Here is a 20,203-nt window from a genome sequence, read left to right on the forward strand (position 1 = left end):
TATTGTGTTCATTTCACGAGGAAAATTCCTTCACAAATCAGAAATTTCATCGTCACATTTGTCAAAATCTGTTTAAATTAACCAAATAGGACAATTTAATTTTAAATTTATAATCTACTTTAGATGATAGACATTTTGTTAAAGTAATGAAATTGAAAAAATCTTTCGGCGCTCTTCGTTTGAACACTTTATAATAGATATCAATACAAAATGAAGAACTTTGTATTTAAAAACTCTGTTTGCTGACTGTTAAAAGTAGGCTGTGTGGTTAAACAAATAAGTGTCGGAAAACATGGTTAGTTTTTTTTAAGATATCTATAGTTGTTCTTGTCTTATTTTGAATGTATTCTATACCATTTTCAGAGACAGTAATCTTTTATGAATATGAGATTCAGTTTTTTTTTTCATTTCACCACCAAGCTTTATATTTCGATATTGATTGATATGCCAACTTGTCAATATTAAAAAAAAAGAAATATATAAAGATGATGGTTCTGCAACCGCAATGTCAGAGCAAGATTGGATTATGTACAAGCTTGAACCATCAGTAAATTAATCCCTTTTTTTTTTGGGGGGGGGGGGTTCAGTGTTGGAAGTTAGTGGGCAGCAAAATAAAAAAATAGTGGCATCAGACTCTGAAACCTTAAAGGGATTACCACCAGTTATACCCCATTTAGGGCCAACTGGGGTTAGTAAATCCAGTTTAGTACAACTTTCACATTTGCCATTTACAAGACAAGACAATTTAATCGGCTCAAACACAATAACAATAATCGGTTAAGGCTCATACATGTATATCATATGCAATAACATTGTAATAGTACAACAGTAGGAGTACATATCATAAATACATTTGAATAATATTGGTTTACAATATTGTAAGTTGCACAAATAATTATAAAAAAACAATATCTGTGTAAAATGTGTTTATGCAGACTCTGTTCATTTACATTCAAACAGTTTGTTAATAGTGAAAAAGTGAAGTTCTTCTTCCACACTGCCATTACAATAAATATTACATAATCTTTCATTTCTTGGAGCATTAGAATGGCGCCCTTTTTCAATTTACATCAAATTGTGTGGAAACTGGTTCTGCACTACAGCTAATTACTATTTTGACAATTCCACTCACCCAAGGTGGACAAAATACGTTGTCCACACTTTGCCCATCCTTAGTGCCCATGTTGGACGGTCATCCATGTGCCCACCATGTCAGGTGGACAGTATTGTGTCAATGCCCACGGTATCTGATAGTTGTGTGATAACTTGTTGATTAGATTAAATCCATGATCTGCAATTTTATTACAGAGTTCAAACGGCTGGCAAATAAAAGGATAATATGTCAATGTTTACTTTGACTATGAGAATTAATTTTTTTCACCTAATTATAGGCTATAATTGGCCTCAAGCCAAAATTGTGACGCCTACAGGTGTTTTCCTAGAAATTAATATAAGGTTTTTCTATACGAATTAAGTGCCTTGAACTCTCGTTTTTTTTTTCTTTTTTTATTTCTGACAGTTGATATACTTTTGTCTATCATTATTTGGTATCGTTTAAATGTAAACTATGACTAATCAGAAACCGAAGTTAATATAATTTTTGAAGAAATTCATAGGCCTAAATTTTAACTTTTCCAGTTGCTGCATGTATCGTGTAATGATAATGTACATGTGACCAGATTGTTACAAATTGTAAATTACCATGTTCAAGAAAATCAAGTATTTGCAAACTCCTTATTTTACTGGCAACCTGTTTAACAGAGCTGTATTTTCTCAGTGAAAGAAAGGGTTTGAAGCAAATGCATGCAACTTACAGTCTATAAATAACCAATTTCAGTATTGCGTCATTTCAACAAAATTTGAAAGTGGGAAGCTTCTTTGGAAGGTAATATATTATCCAGAATTATTGAACTGTGTAGTTCATGAGTTTTCAAATGGCAACATTTAACCACATATTATCTGAGCACACGCTAGTTGAAGATAGTGATGGGTGAAAATTTCCCCTCTTAAATTGTATATGCAGTTACAATGTAGTTCTTATAGATTTAGTGCACCAAAGACAGTTGTAAGTATTATTTCTTCTGTTTATTCCTTCACTTAGTTCAACAATTTTGACTATGATTAGTTCCGTTATTGTATAGTAACAGTAGCATACGGTTGCCTTTAAAAAAGAATGAAGTGTTATTGTTTTCGTTTTTTAAAACAACAGCAAAAAATGCTTTGAGTGTGTCATAAATTGATACTTATGCATATTTGATAAATGCCTTTGTAATATCATCGTCCAATCAATGTGTTTCATGTTTTATCAAAAGGTGTGTCCCTGTTTATTGAGCATCGCATGAGGCTGATTGACATTTTGTTGACATGGCAACGGTTATTGACAAAAAATTTGCCTTATTTGCATACATAAAGATAATAAGAGGAATGAGTAATAATATATGAAAGTATTTAATATTCTACATTAGTACAAGGTCATTCAAAAACGTAACTTTAGAAATAAATAAAAATATAAAATCCTCTTTTTTCATTTTTTATAATCGTCAATTAGAATGTTTTTAACTGTTGATGTTAAATTAAAATCTTTCATTTTACGAGTCAGGCTTTTGAATTAATTTACGGGGTTAATTCCAGAAAATTTTTGTATATCAAGTTCTCAATCAAAATATATTTTCAAAATTAGATTTTTTTTAAAATGTTTTATTTTTAAATCACATTATTTTTAGTGTCTTTTTGACCTTTATTCTGGGATTAAATTTTATATCATAGCCACCTAGAAACAAAATTAATCAATGTATTTAAGAGTAATCAAAGGAACCAAGATTCTAGTGGAAAATCAAAAGTATGTAATCCAGGGACACAGAGCAGACATGGAAAACAGACAAACACAACAAAGAACATAAAATAACCAAAATAATACATACGAAGTAAGAAAATTAAATGATCAACTCAGACTACACTAAAACATGAACTTGTTTGGTCAAATCTCACAAATTGTACCGGAAATAGTGTGTATTATCAGTGTAATATCACTACTTAATACTCGAGTGTGTCACACTCTGCCAATATACAGGAAGTGGTCAATCAGCTGCTAATTAACAAGAAGGAATTATTACATAATATTTTGATTTAAGAATAAAAAAAGAACTAATTTAATGTTTCATGCATACGTAAACATATTAGGGACATCAAAAGTTTTATTATTCTATGCCAAAATTTCAACATTTAAAACCTCTATTTAAAATTTAAAAAAAGTGTTTGAATACCCCAGATAAAATCTGATTAAAATTCTTACTATTCTAGTATGAATTTTAAGACTTACTATACAATGTATGTACAATAAATTAAACTCATTGGTATCTTTATTAATAGTAGTGTGCCACAGATTTGAAGGCTGCAAGATCAGTGATATATGTACTTATGTGGAAATATGCCTCAGAAACATAAAATTTCTAAATTACTTCCACATACATTTGTGCATGTATCATTTAATCATTTTTTGTATGTTATGAATGATTGTTTGTAATTGCTCTGCCTGCATGGGCACCTTAATTGGTAAATCAAAATTCTGTTCCCTTGGCTCCCAATGCAATGTCTTGTATCTTACCCCTATTGACCACAATATAATTGAAGAACTTTTCTGTAACAGAAGTAAATGTGCAAGTCATTTGTTTACTTATTGTCTTAGCTTTTAGGATTTTGCTTTTGGCTAAGAAAAATTATATATATACATGTATGTCAGTTTATGGTTACATGTATATTGGACAAAAAATAGGGTAGGTAGAAAGGTAGATTCATTTTAGTTTAAAATTACTTTATTTAGACACTTATGGGAGGATTTCTTGACTGAAATAGTGCTCCATTAAAAATGATAGTTTAGCCGCATTTCATAAAAAGGAACCAATAAAATGTGCTACTGTATGCAGGCAAAATAGGGTACATAATGTACATATGGTAGGGTAACCTAGATGCATAAACAGACATTTTTTTTTGCTCTGGCCTTAGTCAAATATAATTCTCCAAATGAAAATACTACTGTTGGCTATAAAAAGAATTTCAGATAGTACACAAATAATATGCATACATATATGTATTTATTTATATGGTCATAAATACAAATGTACATGTAGAATATACATTTGTACTGAAAAGAGTAAAATTTAAGGTTAAGTCAACAAATTCTTTGTAATTTATAACAACTTTCATCTTAAAGAAAGCCACAGTTTGTACTTAATAATAAAAAAAATCATTAAAATAATGTAATGGAATGTCACACATCTCCTTTGCAACAACTTCATTTTTACCCCACTTGTATGTTCATAATATCACCTGAGATACTTGTTACTATTCTTGATTCATCCAACATTAGCTCGCCCTCAGTTGAGGAGTAATTTTAACTCTGGTTCACCGCAGTTCAAACCATTCACACTATTTAGATTCATTTTTGATCTAATGAATTTGGATCAGACCTGTGTTAAAATAGCATTATGTGAATGTGGAATTACACTTAAAATTGAATGCTAATGTATGTCTCAGTTACCACAGAAAAATATATTTGTAGTATTTCTTGTCTCCTTAACTAAAATTTACATGTATTTTTATGTTTGATAATATGCAAATCAATTTTTAAAGAAGGGGGATCAGTATTGTAATTATTTTAAATGCTGCTTTTGGTTTTAGGCTGAATCTCCCATAAAAACTGGACTGCTTAGCTCTATTGAAGCTGTTTTTGAGTTGAACAGGAAAGATGCTGAAAGGAAGGTACATGTATTTGAATTCTATGAATATAGAGTATACATAGTTATCCTTATTTGACCATGGAGGTGTGGTATTTTTTTATGTACGTCAATATTAGAGTGGTCTTGACCTGTTTAATTATTCCAAATTATGCACTACATGAATTGTATATTATAACAATGTTTCTCTGGCACGTACGATCACATTTTAGTTTTACTGGAATTTGCTCTTTTCCATATATTATATTATAAAATAACACATTATATAGGTTCTTGAAGTATATTAGAAGCCAAATGAACATCATGACTTTTTTATGCAGAGGTTCAATTAGCTCACCAACTAATAATTTTTATATTTTTCATGTTTTAAATTGACTTTGTTCAAACAAACATGACTTTTAAAAGTGCTATTTACTAGGTATTTATCTTAGGAAAAAGTAATTTATTGTTACACAGCAACCATTTCATTTATCGAAATAATTATACAAGTATAAAAAATTATTAATAAGTATAAAATCTTGTAAAATCTAGTATGAAATAAAACATGTGATGTGAACACCCACCAACAAAACTTGGGGGTGTATATGAATAACCCTATCCCTCTATTCTTCTGTCCATTTATCATAAAAGTGTAAGTACTCCTTTACCACTATGGTAAATGGATTTTAATGTAATTTAATAGAAATGATAGATATCAAATGTACATTTTATAGTTGTGCATGATGGTTATGGCACCAGTATTGCATTGCATATCCCTGAGCAGGTGTACATCAAAACATGGAGGGTATAAAAATATAGTGCATTTTCTTTTTGCCTTTTTACAAACTAATGTTTTGTCAAAAGAAATGAATAATGACTTATAAAATAGAGCAAACATAACACTGTAAGATGAACAACTTTTTGTTAAGAAAATTTAACATTATAACATAAGAATGTTCCATTGAAAAGGTTGGTTTGATGAGACCTATGAGTGCAAAATGAAAATGAAAGTAAAGAAAATGGCTATTTATAGTTCAAGACTACTTTTCTGTCTGATCTTCATGGACTCACCCTACCTTTTATGCGGGAAATTTATTTTCCACATGTCCTTAGATATGCTACATAAGATATGCTACATAAGTGAAAGTGTTATTGAATCAATTGACATAATTTTTATACGCCCGTCTAAGCAGGACCATATTATGGTATACCGTTGTCCGTCCGTCTGTCATCCACACTTCGGACAATAATTCAAAAGCACTTTCACCAACTTCTATGAAACTTTGGTGAATTGTTCATATATATTGAAGTAAGCTCCCTTCCAATTTGTATAAATGTCAAATTTTACGTTTCCGTGTTATGAAGTTTTACTCTTCAAAAAAAAAGACGGAAATGGCAAAGGAAATTTTATTCGTTGAAAAGGGACTATTTGTTATGATGATCGACTAATAAATATAAAGGGTACTTGGTAACCTTGTCAGAAAAGTGTGCTTCGAACAAGACTGAAATGTATGGGTGAAAAATAAAGACAACAAACTTAGTTAAACTTGAGGTAACCTTGATAGTGCCAAGTTTTTTGTGCATTTTTTATTTACTTTTTTTTGGGGTGGGGGAGGGTATTTGACAGGGCTCACAGTATTTCTAGTTAATCATATAAATTCATTAAAAGCAGAAGGACAAGTTAAAAGGGCAACGGGCCTATTATGTGCTTAAATCGCAGCTCTTTATTCTTAATAATCCTATAAATATGCACTTCACTATAGAAGACTATCAGAACAGTAATGCAATATTGAGACTTAGTATTGTCAAATGCCTGCAAAGGGAGATAATCCTACTTGAGAGTTTTACATGTAAAAATCTCATTAGCACAATTCTCCCTAAACAACCAAATGAATTTGATAAAATTTATAGGAATGTTAGACAGCAACTGTAATTTGCATGAAGGAAGATAAGTTTTGACTGTTGTATGATACATGCAAGGGAAGATGGTCAAAGTCAAGGGTTTAGAATGATAAGTCACTCCATCTGAAGCAGGAGTTATTTTTTTTTTATACAACAGCAAAAAAATTTTTTTCGGTCCTATAATGGTATCAACCTGTCCTCATCAATGGCAGCCATTAACTTAAATTTATTTACATGAACTTTTCAAATGTTTAAAAAAATTTAACACATTGTTACTTGTCCAATAGTTTTTGAGGTTTTTGCCCCACTCCTTTTGGAAATAAGGGACTGCAAAGGGGAAAATAGATGTTATCATCAGAATTTATTGAGAAAGCTTATTGTTGATCCAATTTATGATTCATACATCATATGTCAATTTGTTCCTTTTTGAAAGTCTGTTTTGAAATTTTTTTCAGGATATGCTTAACTGTTTTTAAGTTACACTAAAATGGGCACAAAATTTGGCCACACCCCAAAAAAATCAACTTTTTAGCTCAACGGGCTCAAAGGCCTTGTGAGCTATTGCCATCACTACACTGTATGTGTCGGTCGTCTGTCACATTAACTTTTACAAACATCATCTTCTCTGAAACTACTGGACAGTATGTAAATGAACTTTACATGAATGTTTCTTAGGGTATTATTAACAATCTTTGTGGGGGGAATTTTGATCTGGCAAAAAACATGACCGCCATTACTAAAAATAGACCATAGGAGTCAAATTGCAGAATTTTGCACATAACTCAAAAGCAGTTGGGTTTAGCTAAAATTTGGCAGTAAAATTGTTATTATGATTAGATGGACCCATGCCAAAATTTTCAGAAGTCTTGTTGACAGATTAATGAGTTACGGGTCCTGAAATGAATTTTTTTACAGAACTTTGCATTTCCAACTTTGGAATCTTCTCCTCTTAAACAACTGGATGGATTGAAACAAAACTTGGCATTAATGTGCTATAGAACATCTTTAACAATCTATGCATGGAGATTTTTGATATCGCAGAAAACATGGCTGCCATTTAAAAAATAGACTGACTTAATCCGCTTCATCCCACGGGGGACATTGGACGACCACTGTGGCTTTCCAGTAGACTGTAGGGGTCAAATTGCAGAATTATGCAAATACAATGTAACTCAAAAACAGTGGGATTTTGCTAAAATCTGGCAGGGAGAAAAAATTTCAGCATGATGAGTTGGACCTATTCTGAATTTTTTCAGAAAGGTTCATTGACAGATGAATGAGTCCTGAAATGGATTTTTTCCTGAATTTTACATTTCCAACTTTGAAAATCTCTCCCTTTGAGACTACTACATGTAGTAGGATGGATTGTTACCAAACACAGCATGAATGTTTGTTAGGATATTCTTAACAATCTGTGTGTAAAGATTTTTGGTCTGTTGAAAAACATGGTCACCAATAGGAAAAATTGAGGATTTGTTGAAATAACTTGAAAACCAATGGGTTTAGCCAGGTTTTCACAGGGTAATATTGATCAGCATGGTGAGACCGACTTATGCTGGAATTTTCATGAAGGTCTGTTGATTGATATTGGAGTTATTGCCCTTGAAAAGTGTAAAAATGACTATTAAGAGATTTATTTTATAATATGAAAATCTTGTAGATAACTAAGTAAGGTCAAGAGTCCAACTTTAGAAAGCTAGAAAGACTACATGTGTTTTTGACCAGGTGAGGGATTCAGGCTCTCTAGAGCCTTTAGTTCAGATATCTTCTACTTTGAAACTACTTTCACTAAACTATAATTGAAAGTTCCTGAGGATATTTTTAACAATCTTTGTGTTGGGATTTGTTATCTGACCAAAAATCATCACTGCAGTTTAAGTATTCAGCATGATTGGATATAAAAAAGCTGAAATTTTTAGAAAAATCCATTGACAGATGAATGAGTCTTCCTGAATTTTACATTTCCATTTAGAAACCCTTCTCTTCTGAAACTACTGGATAGATTGAAACTTAACTAAGCATGAATGTTCCTAACAATATCATGAATAATCTGTTATTTTAATTTTTAATCTGTTGAAAAACAAGGCCACTTTTACTGAAAATAGACCATAGGAGTCAGATTGCAGAACTTTGCGAATAACTCAAAAACAGTGAGGTTGAGCTAAAATTCTGACGAGGAGCAAATTGTACAATACATGTATAATGCAATGGACCTATATGTCTAAATTTTCAGAAAGATCCATTAATAGATGTTTAAGTTATGGGTTCTGAAATAGATTTTTTGTTCTTAATTATACATTATCTTCATGATATCCTTAACAATCTGTGTGTGGAGATTTTTCATCTGTTGAAAAACATGGCCACCATTACTAATAATTGAGGATTTGTGGAAATAGCTCAAAAACCAATGGGTTTAGCCAAATTTTCATGGGTAAAATTGATCATGATGGTCAAATGTACCAATGCCAATGACAAGATCTATCTCTGGTCATTTTAATCCGTTAAGCCATGTTGGAGTAATTGCCATTTTTAATGTTTTTTTCTTTTAAACATTTTCTCCTCTGACATTATTTAAGCAATTAAAAAGAAGTTTTGTGTGAATATGCCTTAAGACTTAAGGTATTTTGCATGTAGAACTGTGTGGATTTTTGATCTGTCAAAAAACATCGACGCTGTTTCTAAAAATAGAACAAAGGGGTAAGTCAAAAGTTTTTTCTAATATATCTCCAAAACCATTAGGTTTAGCCAAATTTTGACACAAATTAAAGGTCTCAGTATCGTATTAATTTTCCCATAGACACCTATAGTGAAGTGCATATTTTTAGGATTTTTCAAAAAATATGTAAATTGATTCAATAAAACTTTCACTTATGTAGCATTTCTAAGGACATGTGAAAAAATAATTTCCCGCAAAGAAAATAGGGTGAGTCCACGAAGATTGGACAGAAAAGTAGTCTTGAACTATAAATAGCCATTTTCCCTACTTTCACTTTCGTTTTGCACTCACCAAACCAACCTTTTCAGTGGAACATTTTTATGATATTATGTTAGATTTTCTTTTAAAAAAGTTCTTTATCTTACAGTGTGATATTTGCTCTATTTTATAAGTCATTGTTCATATCTTTTGACAAAACATTAGTTTGTAGAGAGGCAAAAAGAAAATGCACTATATTTTTATGGCATCCATGTTTTGACGTACACCCGCTCAGGGATATGCAATACGATACTGGTACCTATTACTAATAAACATTTCAATATAATCCTAAAAGTTGTTGTTTTTCTGCTAGAGTATTCATTTCCATACTGAAAATTCAGAATATCATTGCCCTGCTACAAACATGAATTTTCTATTAAAATTCTTATATAGGTACCCTATTCCAGGCATAAGACTAATATCTCAATGTTAGTCAGAAAATATTACTTTTGATAAAAAGCTGCTGCAGTAATCAAACTAAGCAACTTTGTGGTTTATTCTGACATGGTAGATACATGAGCTGTACTATGAGTTCCAAATCATTATTTAATCCCCACTTGTGAGTTCCATATATGGAAATTTTAATATCCGAACCTCCTTTTTTGTCTTTAACTCAAGGGAGCCTCTTGTTTAAAGTAAAGTATAATGACCGGTACAACCAACTGTTTTAAACTATAGATATGGTCATTTCAATTATAATAAATCCAGAAAAAATTATACCAATATCATAGTTTTAAAAAAATATAGCTTTTCATATGCAGAAAATACAGATTTTAAGCCATCGGTACCCCAGGCAGATACAAATGGACCTCAATGTGACAGGAAAAGGACTTTTTCTTTAAAACAGATAGCTATGATGCAAGAAATATAGTTTACTGGTATAAATATTATAATAACAATTGTCTGCTTTAGATACTTTTTGAAAAAATTCAGTTTTTATATGAAAAAACACCATTATTTTTCTTGCCGCATTAGAATCTGTCCATTTGAATTACTAAAAAAAGTCCACTAAAAAACTGGCTGATGACTTTTGTGACATTTCTGTGTTTAAATCAACCACACAGTTATATGGCAACTCATTTTAGCTATTTATTTGAAAGAAAAACAAAAAAATAAAAAAAATATTCATTTTTTCATATATAAGAGGCAATGTATGGAAAATGACTATTTTCAAGTTCTAACCACATACTTAAAATGTGTTGTAACTTGAAAACTATCCTTTATGCAGGAGTATTACTTGCTTTAGGTTACCTGAATATAGATATGCTCATCATAAATAGTCAAGATAATAATTTTATTGAACTGATATCCTACAAATTCATGAAAACAAAATGCATTTCCAAATTTGGTAAAGATTAACCATAAATGCAAAAAACCAGAGCTACCATAAAAAATCAGGTTCAAAAGTTGGCTAATTCATCTTAAAAGTGTTACCTGTATTGGGGTACTACTTTTTCAGCTGGTAAAGACCACTTGCTGAATATCCAACTTTACTTGAAAAACTGGCTTACTAGGTCTCAGTATCGTATTAATTTTCGCATAGACTCCTATAGTGAAGTGCATATTTTTAGGATTTTTCAAAAAATATGTAAATTGATTCAATAAAACTTTCACTTATGTAGCATTTCTAAGGACATGTGAAAAAATAATTTCCCGCAAAGAAAATAGGGTGAGTCCACGAAGATTGGACAGAAAAGTAGTCTTGAACTATAAATAGCCATTTTCCCTACTTTCACTTTCGTTTTGCACTCACCAAACCAACCTTTTCAGTGGAACATTTTTATGATATTATGTTAGATTTTCTTTTAAAAAAGTTCTTTATCTTACAGTGTGATATTTGCTCTATTTTATAAGTCATTGTTCATATCTTTTGACAAAACATTAGTTTGTAGAGAGGCAAAAAGAAAATGCACTATATTTTTATGGCATCCATGTTTTGACGTACACCCGCTCAGGGATATGCAATACGATACTGGTACCTAAAGTGTCAGGCATAATGATAACTATCAGTGGTGATGATGAATTATTGCCCTTTTATCATTTCTCTCAAAAACCTTCCCTTCTGACACTACCAGACCAATGAAAATCAAACTTGGTATGAATGTTCCTTAGGATGTTCTGCAAAGAATTGTTTAGTGGATGTTTGATTCATCAAAAAACATGGCAACCATTTTTAAGAATAGAGTATAGGGTCAGACAGAAGTTTTTCTCGTATACCTCCAAAACTGCTAGGTTTAGCCAAAATCTAACATAGGGTGAAATGTTCAGCATGATGCGATCTATCAGTAGTCAAATTTCCATGTAAATCTGTTTAGCTTTGTTTGGATGATTATTTTTCTTTAACATCTTTTTGTTATTTTTAATGTTATTACATTAAAATTTGTTGCTTTCATGTATCTTGTGTATAACAGTGATGAATTTTGTGCATTATCTGAATGGTTTTTTTTCTTTAACAGAAAGAAAAATTGAGAAATCAAAGGGAAATAGAATTAGTCCACAGTAAATATTTAAAGAGCAAGGCTTCATTAACAGATCTACAAGAAGCCAAGTTTGTTGTTCAAAAATGGAATAAAAAGAATTGTAAGCATTTTGTATTATGTAAATTACTTATTGATGTGCTTATACTATGGAAAAAAATTTCATGATTGCATTCTTACTTGTACACAATATAGTTTTTCTTGAAAAATTGAGGGTCTGACTTTGCCAGACTTAGAGGGTCTTATTTTCTGATTAATTTGACATGGTAATTTTTACTAGTGAAGGCATTCTTGAAGCTATACTCATTATATAGCAGCGAATCTATAAGTACCAGATCTAATCACACTAGCATTACATGTCTCAGAAAATGTTAGAATCTTTTGGTGTTGGGAAAAGTGAAAGATTTAAACAATTTTCAAAAGAAGACAGAATTTTTATTTGAATGATGTTTGAGAATATAAAATGCCTGTCTGCAGGGGTTAGTAAGAGAAAAATGAACACTGCATGAAGCTTTGAATGGACCTACAAATGTATATTCAAATACCTATAATGTCAAGAACTCTTTATCAAAACATTTTCTCTGAGAGCAAAATAAATGTGGTACAGCACTTATTATAGATTTTTATAGTCTTGTAAATTTTATTATTTTATGAATGTTTTTTTCAGCAAGCAAGAGAATGGATGCAATTACGAGGAAAGCAGAGCAGAAGAGACATAAAAGTAATTTAAGTGGAAAGAAAAGTACCAGCAAGTCACCTCTAAATCATCAGGCCACAAGAAAAAAAAGTAAATCACCTCAGAATCATCAAGCCAAAGGAAAGAACTGTAAATCACCACAAATTCATTATCAAACCAGTGGAATGAAAAGTAACTCATCAAACCAAACACATTCTAGTAAGAAAAAGAGTAAATCACCAAATACCCAAATAAGTTCCATAGAGAAAAGTAAATCCCCACTGAATTCTCATCAAAGCAGAAATAATTGTACCTTAACACGAGATCCACTAAGTAACAAAAGAAAAAGGACAGATTCTGATGAAGAATGTGGAATTGTGAATGATTTGTGTGTATGTGTTGGTGAGTCTGAGGATAGTGACAGAAAAGGTATGAATAATACTCATGGTCAAAAAATGTTTGTTTATATGTACATGTAGTATGAAGTTTTGGGGAAACATGGGTGACTAAGGCAATGTCAGACAAAATTTCAAACATATACATAGTGAAAAAGTCAACAATTGGTCTCACAGATCAAAAATCTATTTTGCCAAGTTTGCAAAAGTACTTAAAAGTAACTCTGCATTTATTGTCATAGTTTAAAGCCAAGGGACAAATATTATAGGTTAATATATACATTGATGTACAATACACATATTGGAAACTATATTGGTCACTCATGCAATGAGTCCAATTAGAATTTTCAGTACAATATTTTCTGTATTGTACACTAAACAATATCATAATTATCTATTCACTATACAGTTACCAACTTACCATTGAAAAAATAAGTAGAGTAATTGTTCCAACATATATTTATGAACAATAATAAACATCATCATGCTGTTTTGTATGACATACTTTTTGAGCATCCGATACAAAATTCATATTGTTTTTATTTATTTTTTTATTTACATTTTTTATTGATAAATTCATATAGCTGTATTAAAGTATATTTTTATACAGTTTGTCATGAACTTGACTTAAATGTACATGTAAAACCTTTAATACCTGTAGCTTACTACTTTCTTTCTAGTTACAATTCATTCTAGTCGAAACAGTGGAAAAAAGAAACGTGTACATTCATCTCATGACAGAACACGTTTTCTGATGACGAACAGTAATGTCAAGAAGGACAGTTCTATAATAGATTTATGTAATGATTCCATAGATGATGTAATACTACTGTCTGATAGTTTAACATCACTGACAATTCCATCCACTGAAACTAGTAGCAGTTTAACCTCACTGACAATTCCAACCACTGAAACTAGTAGCAGTTTAACCTCACTGACAATTCCAAGCACTGAAACTAGTAGCAGTTCATTAAGTGATAGTCAATCAAACTTTGTGTCATGTCCCATCTTGAATTGTTACTTCAAGACAAAGTCACGAGTAGTGTTCGACCAACATATGGAGAAGTTCAATCATTCTCCTCTTAACCCATGGATGGAAATGCCTTCAACAAGATTAGAGTCTTATGAAAGCATGTGTCCAGAATGCTTCAAAGTTTTTAAAGTAAGTATGGGATGTCAGCATACAATTTATGTCAATGTGTAGATCATGGAACTTCTAGTAATCTTTTATCTAACATCCTTATGTAAAGTGTTTTTCATACTGGTACTTTACAAAGATGTTAACACAATAATTGACCATACAAATGTCCATTAACATTTTTTTATCTAAACATAGTTACCTATTACATATACAATGTAGTTATGCAAAACCCAATTCTTATAACCAATGGAAAAGACATAATTTGCTTTAAAGGTCATTTTATATCTTTAATTGTAAAACAAGGAATAGTCCATTGAATAGGCATATTCATTTAAGTTTTAGTTTTTATATGTGCTTTATCAATTTTTTTTTTTCATTTAGACTGACAAAGCATGTATTCAGCATAGAAAGGATTCAGATCATTCTCAAGATCCATTTTACCCTGTACCTGTATCTGCATATCTGTGTCATAGTTGCCTCAAACTGTTTCCTTCTAAAGAGTTGTGTAATCAACATATAGAATCAACCAAACATAAATCTGTTACATTCCCTTTCCAAGGTAAGCTGCTGAAATCCTTAATATTTAAAAACAAATATGTGTGTTAAAGGACATGGGTTTTTTTGGTTTTTTTTCAAGGATTCCAACCACATTTACCTGTAATATCAAGATGTGAAAGTAATTGCTTTTAGTACTAAGTAATTATTGTGTTTTGAAAAAAGGATGGGAGCAGTGTTTCTAGATGGTAGAGGTACGATTCTTAGCATGACCTCATACTCAGTTTTAAGGCTATCAAACAGCAGCAGATTTCTTTTGGTGTAATGATGTATGTAATTATTTCAGATGATATTGGGAAAGTTTACCTCAGTGGTGTTCCTGTCTCTCCGCATTTTGTTGCTGATTATGTAAAGCTGTGTATTGAAACAGAGACAAGGGTTGTTTGTAGTGATTGTGAACTGGAAATGAAGGGAGCAAAAGAGCTTCAGCAGCACTTGGATGAAACAAGACTCCTTCATCACTGTATGGCTCTAACTGATTTGGATCAGGTAATTCCAATTTCCTTTGTTAATAATACACATCATTGCTTTGGATTAGATCCATCACCTTTGGAAATTTTATGCTTTCATTTTTCTTTAGGACTGTTAAAAAAGCTATAGAATTCATTGTTATTCATGCATGTATATTATATCATATCTCAAAATATGGCATACATGTATATATAAAGTATCACCTCAATCTTTTTTAAGGTATTTTTATGTTTTAAATTTGTTTTTAACTTTTCAATTTTGATTTGTTAAATTCATCTGCATAATTTTTCTGTTGTTTGTATTGCATTTTAAATTTGTTGTATTTCTTGTTACAGCCTTACAATACCTTTTTTTTCCAGACTGAGATATTTACGAAGTATTTGTGTACAAATACATGTACCATGTGTAATGCAATGGTATATGATCCCAAAGCAAATGGAGGTTTTCATCTATGTAGTACAGACACTGCTGGTAAAGTTGCTGTCAATGGCTGTATGTCATTCAAAGCTCTCATAGCAGGCCAATGTATAAGACTGAAGCAAGCAGAATCCTGTGATCTTGAATTTTATCCTCAAGCTGAAAAAGTGGAACAAGGGACAGTTTGTGTTGACATTAACCAGAACATAAGAACCTGTCATGCACTCTCTAAAGAAGTTCCTCATAATTCAGACATTGCTTCACACAGGTCCAGTTCTGTAGTTTCTAAATCAGTCTCTTTGAAATCTTCTTCTGGCAATGACTGTAAAAATAAGAGCTCTTCACCTGAAATAATTTGTGAAGATGTCATTGTTGAAAATGAATGTATTAATTCTCATATATGTACAAATAAAGTTACATCTACAGCATCAACAAGTAAAGACATAAGTCAAGGACAATCTCAAAATCAGCTCAAAGTTATTCATAAAAAAAGAAAAAGAAATGAGGAACCCTGTCCAGATTTTTTGAAAGAGATGGTGAATATCATATTCTTAGATATTGACAACTGGGGAAAGTTTTTCAACAGTTTACCGAAAAGGTTGCCAGATAAGACATTTGTTTGGGGATTCTATGGTGGGAAAACTAACTGGAAATCACCAGTAGGGTAAGTGATTATAAGGCAGATTCTGTAGCAAAAACGAATGAATTAATTGAACAGTATTATTTTTTAGTATATTAGTAGTATATTGAAGTTTAATGCTAGTTATAGAATAAAAATAAAGAGCATCATGTTATTCATGATATTATAAAATGTAAATACTTTTAGTTACCTTTGAAATCAAGGATATTCTCAGACATGAGTATTTCTTAAATTTTGTGGCACAGGGGCCAGTCCCTCCCTATAAAAAATCAATTTATTGCTCCCCTATGTGAAGTATTAATCAGATATTTGCATGATATGAAGCCTTTCTCATTTTTAGTCTTTCAAGTTGGATACAGTTCATTATACTCCCATAAACACAATTTGGGGGGGGGTTATATTGGAACCACCCCATCTGTCTGTCTGTTCGTCTGTCAGCATTACTTGTAAGCACAACTCCTCTTACACAGCTCAAAGGATTTGATGAATTTTATAGGAAGTTTGGATATCATATGTAGATGTGCATAAAAGAATATAGTTACTGTGAAATTACTATTTTTTTTTTGTAGGGTACAAATTATCATGGATCTCATGTGTAAGGCAAACCATGAAATTTTATTTCCAATAAAATGAATTATTTACTTTAAATTGTATGCCAGGATCATCAAACCATGATTTCATGAATATGTGAACTTGTGCTTTTCCCCTAAATCACAAAATTTGATACCCACAAATATTAGTACTTTCACATTTGTGTCGGAGTACTCCAAAGGGAGATTTTGAACAGGTTGTATGTTTAACTTCATTTGAAGCGGGGTATTCTCTTTGTGAGCTTGCTCACAATATTTTTAGTTTAAATTTTACATCACATAAGTTTGATTGATATTTTGTCAGTCTCAGACTAAAAACATTTTCATGATAAAATAAAACGAATGAGCTGCTCCCTAAAATAATAATAAAAATCAAATTTTAAAAACATGTTAAATGTAATTCAGTTTGTTTGACAGAAAGTAGGACTACTTGATAACATGGTTATATCTCCTTGCAGGGGCGGATCCAGACACTTTGAAAAGGAGGGGTGCCATTCGGGGGTTCCTTAGAAAAAGGGGAGTGTTAGGATATTATTTGCCATTTTTTGTCAATTTTACACATGAAAATGACAAACTTTCCAAATAAAGGGGGATGCAAACCCTCTGGATCCGCCACTGCCCTGTCTTAAAATGTCTTCCAAGCTTACAATTAAAAACATAGAAAATGCTTCACTTTGTTGCATTTTATTTTTATTTTGTGTTATGAATGTTTTGTAGAGTTGATGCTTATGACCATCAAATAAGAGAGGGATTGTTTTATCTACATGATCAATGTGGCATTACCAAAGATGCAGCTGATTTTGCCATTGCTTTAACGGTACTTGTTTTTAACTTTTATTGTATAGTGTAACCTGTTTTAATAGAGCCCTGAATAAATCCAAAAAAAATTTTTAAACCAGAGATTATCTGAAGTCCCTTTTTATCATTATGGAAACATTTTGAGCCTGGATAAACTGAACACCTATTTTAACCAAGAAAATCTATCTGTTCAAAAGTAGTTTGGTATGGACAAGTTTCAATGTATTTATGCCATTTTAAGGTAGATTATACCATATACTTTTGTGTATGGATTTTCCTCATTTTTCTCAGAGATGTTTGATGAAGATACTTTGCAAGACACATGTCACAGAAGTTGATTTTGAGCCTTAATGTATTTGATTTTTTACAAGATTTAATATAGATTGTATATAGAATTTCCATTATTTCACATTTAATTTTAAAAGGTGGTCTAACAAAGGTCTTTAAAACTTGTAAAAATAATTCTGTCAAACACTTTCCCACTAATAATCTCTCCCTTGAAAATGGCTTGTTGAAAGAAATGTTCGTAATTTAACAATATTCAGTTTTTCTTCAAAACTTCTTCTTAAAATATTTTTTAAATATAAGTTTTTGAACCATATCAGATTCTATTTGCTAAATTTTAAGCGAATTTGCTAGATGGTCTATAAAGTAGTGCCATGTAAGAGATAGGATTTACCTTAACTTTATGTATTTTTTTTTTAATAATTCCAGTCTCATTTATTAGGAAGATGGTGGTATTGTAAACTTTAGCATTGTTATTTATTTTAGAATATTAAATTAATATTAATTAAAGATATGGGTTTTCCAATAATCAGTATGAATTATATGTATAAATGTTTCAATGATATATAGTTTTAAAGTGAAAGTATTGCTGGTTTAGAAAACGTTTTTGTTTCAGTGAAAACTATATGCTTTTGAAGATTTTCATAATTTTTATTTTTGATATATACATACAGTTAAATCAGATTCCTCAAGCTCTGCGCTAACAAGTGTTAAAGAAACTTGTATCATTATTTACATTTTTAAGTTATTATCATTTATTGATACTTAAAGTACATTATCATTATCCAAAGCCATCTTTTTTTATTACAGGTAGGAAAGATGGATATTTGTCTTCCTTCTGAGGTCCACTTCACCATATTGTCTGGTGATAAAGGTTTCTGTGAAATAGAAAGACAATTGAAAACCTCATCCAAACGTAATGCTGTGGTCATTGATCCACACAATGCAAACAAGTTTTCTGTTGATGCTTTGTACACAATGATAATCAGTGTTAGTGAAAGGTGAAATCTTAGCCAAATCTGGAGGTTAATCATCAAAAAGGAACATGCATTAAAAAGTTGTATGCATTTATTTTTGGCTGACCCATTAGTTTGTATCATTGTCTTTGTTTATTTTTTTCACAAAATTATGTTATTATTAAAGTCACTGTTCTGAACTGTAATTGGTTCTTAAAACAAGATTAGTTATTATTCATGGAAATAAGCACAGGACTGACACCCATTGCCCTGTAAAAAAAAGTTTTGGTTCCATTTAAGCTCCATTAGTTCTAATTCAATAGATGAATTCATTCATCAAAACTGGTATTTACCTTGGGCTATTCCAGTTCAACAAGGTCAGAGGTCACAGTCAACTCACAATAATTCCTTCCTCTTTGAAGTTGCAATGGTGCAATTGGGATATTGTAATACTTTTATCCATCATTCTGTTTTACCTTCTGCATAAACTGTATATAAACAAAATCATGCATTAAAGGTCAGAGTTCAAAAAAAGGTCACAAGGTCAGATTAGGATTCTTGGAAGAAAAATCTTTCAATGGATTAAATGATCTGAGGACTGTTTTACTTAAGGATTTAAAGTTTATCAGCTGTTGTTACTTGTATAAATAGAAATGAATTATAAATATAGTTACTGTCTGTTTGGTAACTGTCTTCATCCATGGTCCTCTTAAGCTTCATTTAAAAGTGCTATTATCTCTGAGAATCAGGCGGCAGGTGAATCATGGTGGAAAAAAACACACAAGACTTTCTATGGAATCTTATTCAAAATGATGTATGAAATGCTGAAACTGCCTTCATTTTACATTTAAGTGTCAGTAATTAGAGGTATATGTTATATGAAATGCATTGCAACTTCATCATCAACGGGAGAAAATTCTATTTCTCCCATCAGGGAGCTCACCTGGCCAAAGGCCAACATTTTGCGTCTGTCGTTGTCATCCGATTATTGTAACTTTGGACTCGCTTTTCTGCATCCTCTCACACTTCAAATATAAACCACTTGTCATTTGGTCTTAAATAGACCATAAACTATGTGACTTCGTAATCAAATTCATGCATTTTTTTTTTTTTTGGATCATGATTTCATTTCTGTTAACATTCCCATATAAGTGGGGGGAACTCCCACAAAATCAATGAAAAATTAAGAATTTCACACATAAAAAGGTAAGATT

The 20,203-nt window shown here is 31.1% G+C and overlaps 1 protein-coding gene across 2 annotated transcripts; it reads left to right on the plus strand.

The window, feature by feature from the left end:
- The first annotated feature begins 183 nt into the window (after positions 1-183).
- LOC148628888 (uncharacterized) lies at positions 184-19,195 on the plus strand. 2 transcript variants are annotated; one of them, XM_088596323.1, is made up of 10 exons: positions 184-295; positions 4,678-4,758; positions 12,045-12,168; positions 12,733-13,170; positions 13,817-14,298; positions 14,659-14,836; positions 15,119-15,321; positions 15,663-16,384; positions 17,668-17,767; positions 18,844-19,195. In XM_088596323.1, exons 1-10 carry the CDS (start codon positions 293-295, stop codon positions 19,036-19,038), a joined length of 2,526 nt encoding a protein of 841 aa, XP_088452449.1. In that variant the 5' UTR covers positions 184-292; the 3' UTR covers positions 19,039-19,195. The 2 variants fall into 2 exon arrangements, with proteins under 2 accessions (XP_088452449.1, XP_088452457.1); XM_088596331.1 differs by lacking the exon at positions 4,678-4,758 and having other exon boundaries at positions 191-295.
- Positions 19,196-20,203: the final 1,008 nt, after the last annotated feature.

This window comes from Perna viridis, chromosome 1 (assembly GCF_037379345.1).
Source record: "Perna viridis isolate PV_CMFRI_1.1 ecotype Kerala chromosome 1, ASM3737934v1, whole genome shotgun sequence".
Classification (NCBI taxonomy): Eukaryota; Metazoa; Mollusca; class Bivalvia; order Mytilida; family Mytilidae; genus Perna; species Perna viridis.

Coding starts and splice junctions, on each gene's coding strand:
- LOC148628888 (XM_088596323.1), top strand. Junction 12,169..12,732: donor AAAATGGAATAAAAAGAATT/GTAAGCATTTTG, acceptor TGTTTTTTTCAG/CAAGCAAGAGAATGGATGCA. Junction 16,385..17,667: donor AACTGGAAATCACCAGTAGG/GTAAGTGATTAT, acceptor AATGTTTTGTAG/AGTTGATGCTTATGACCATC.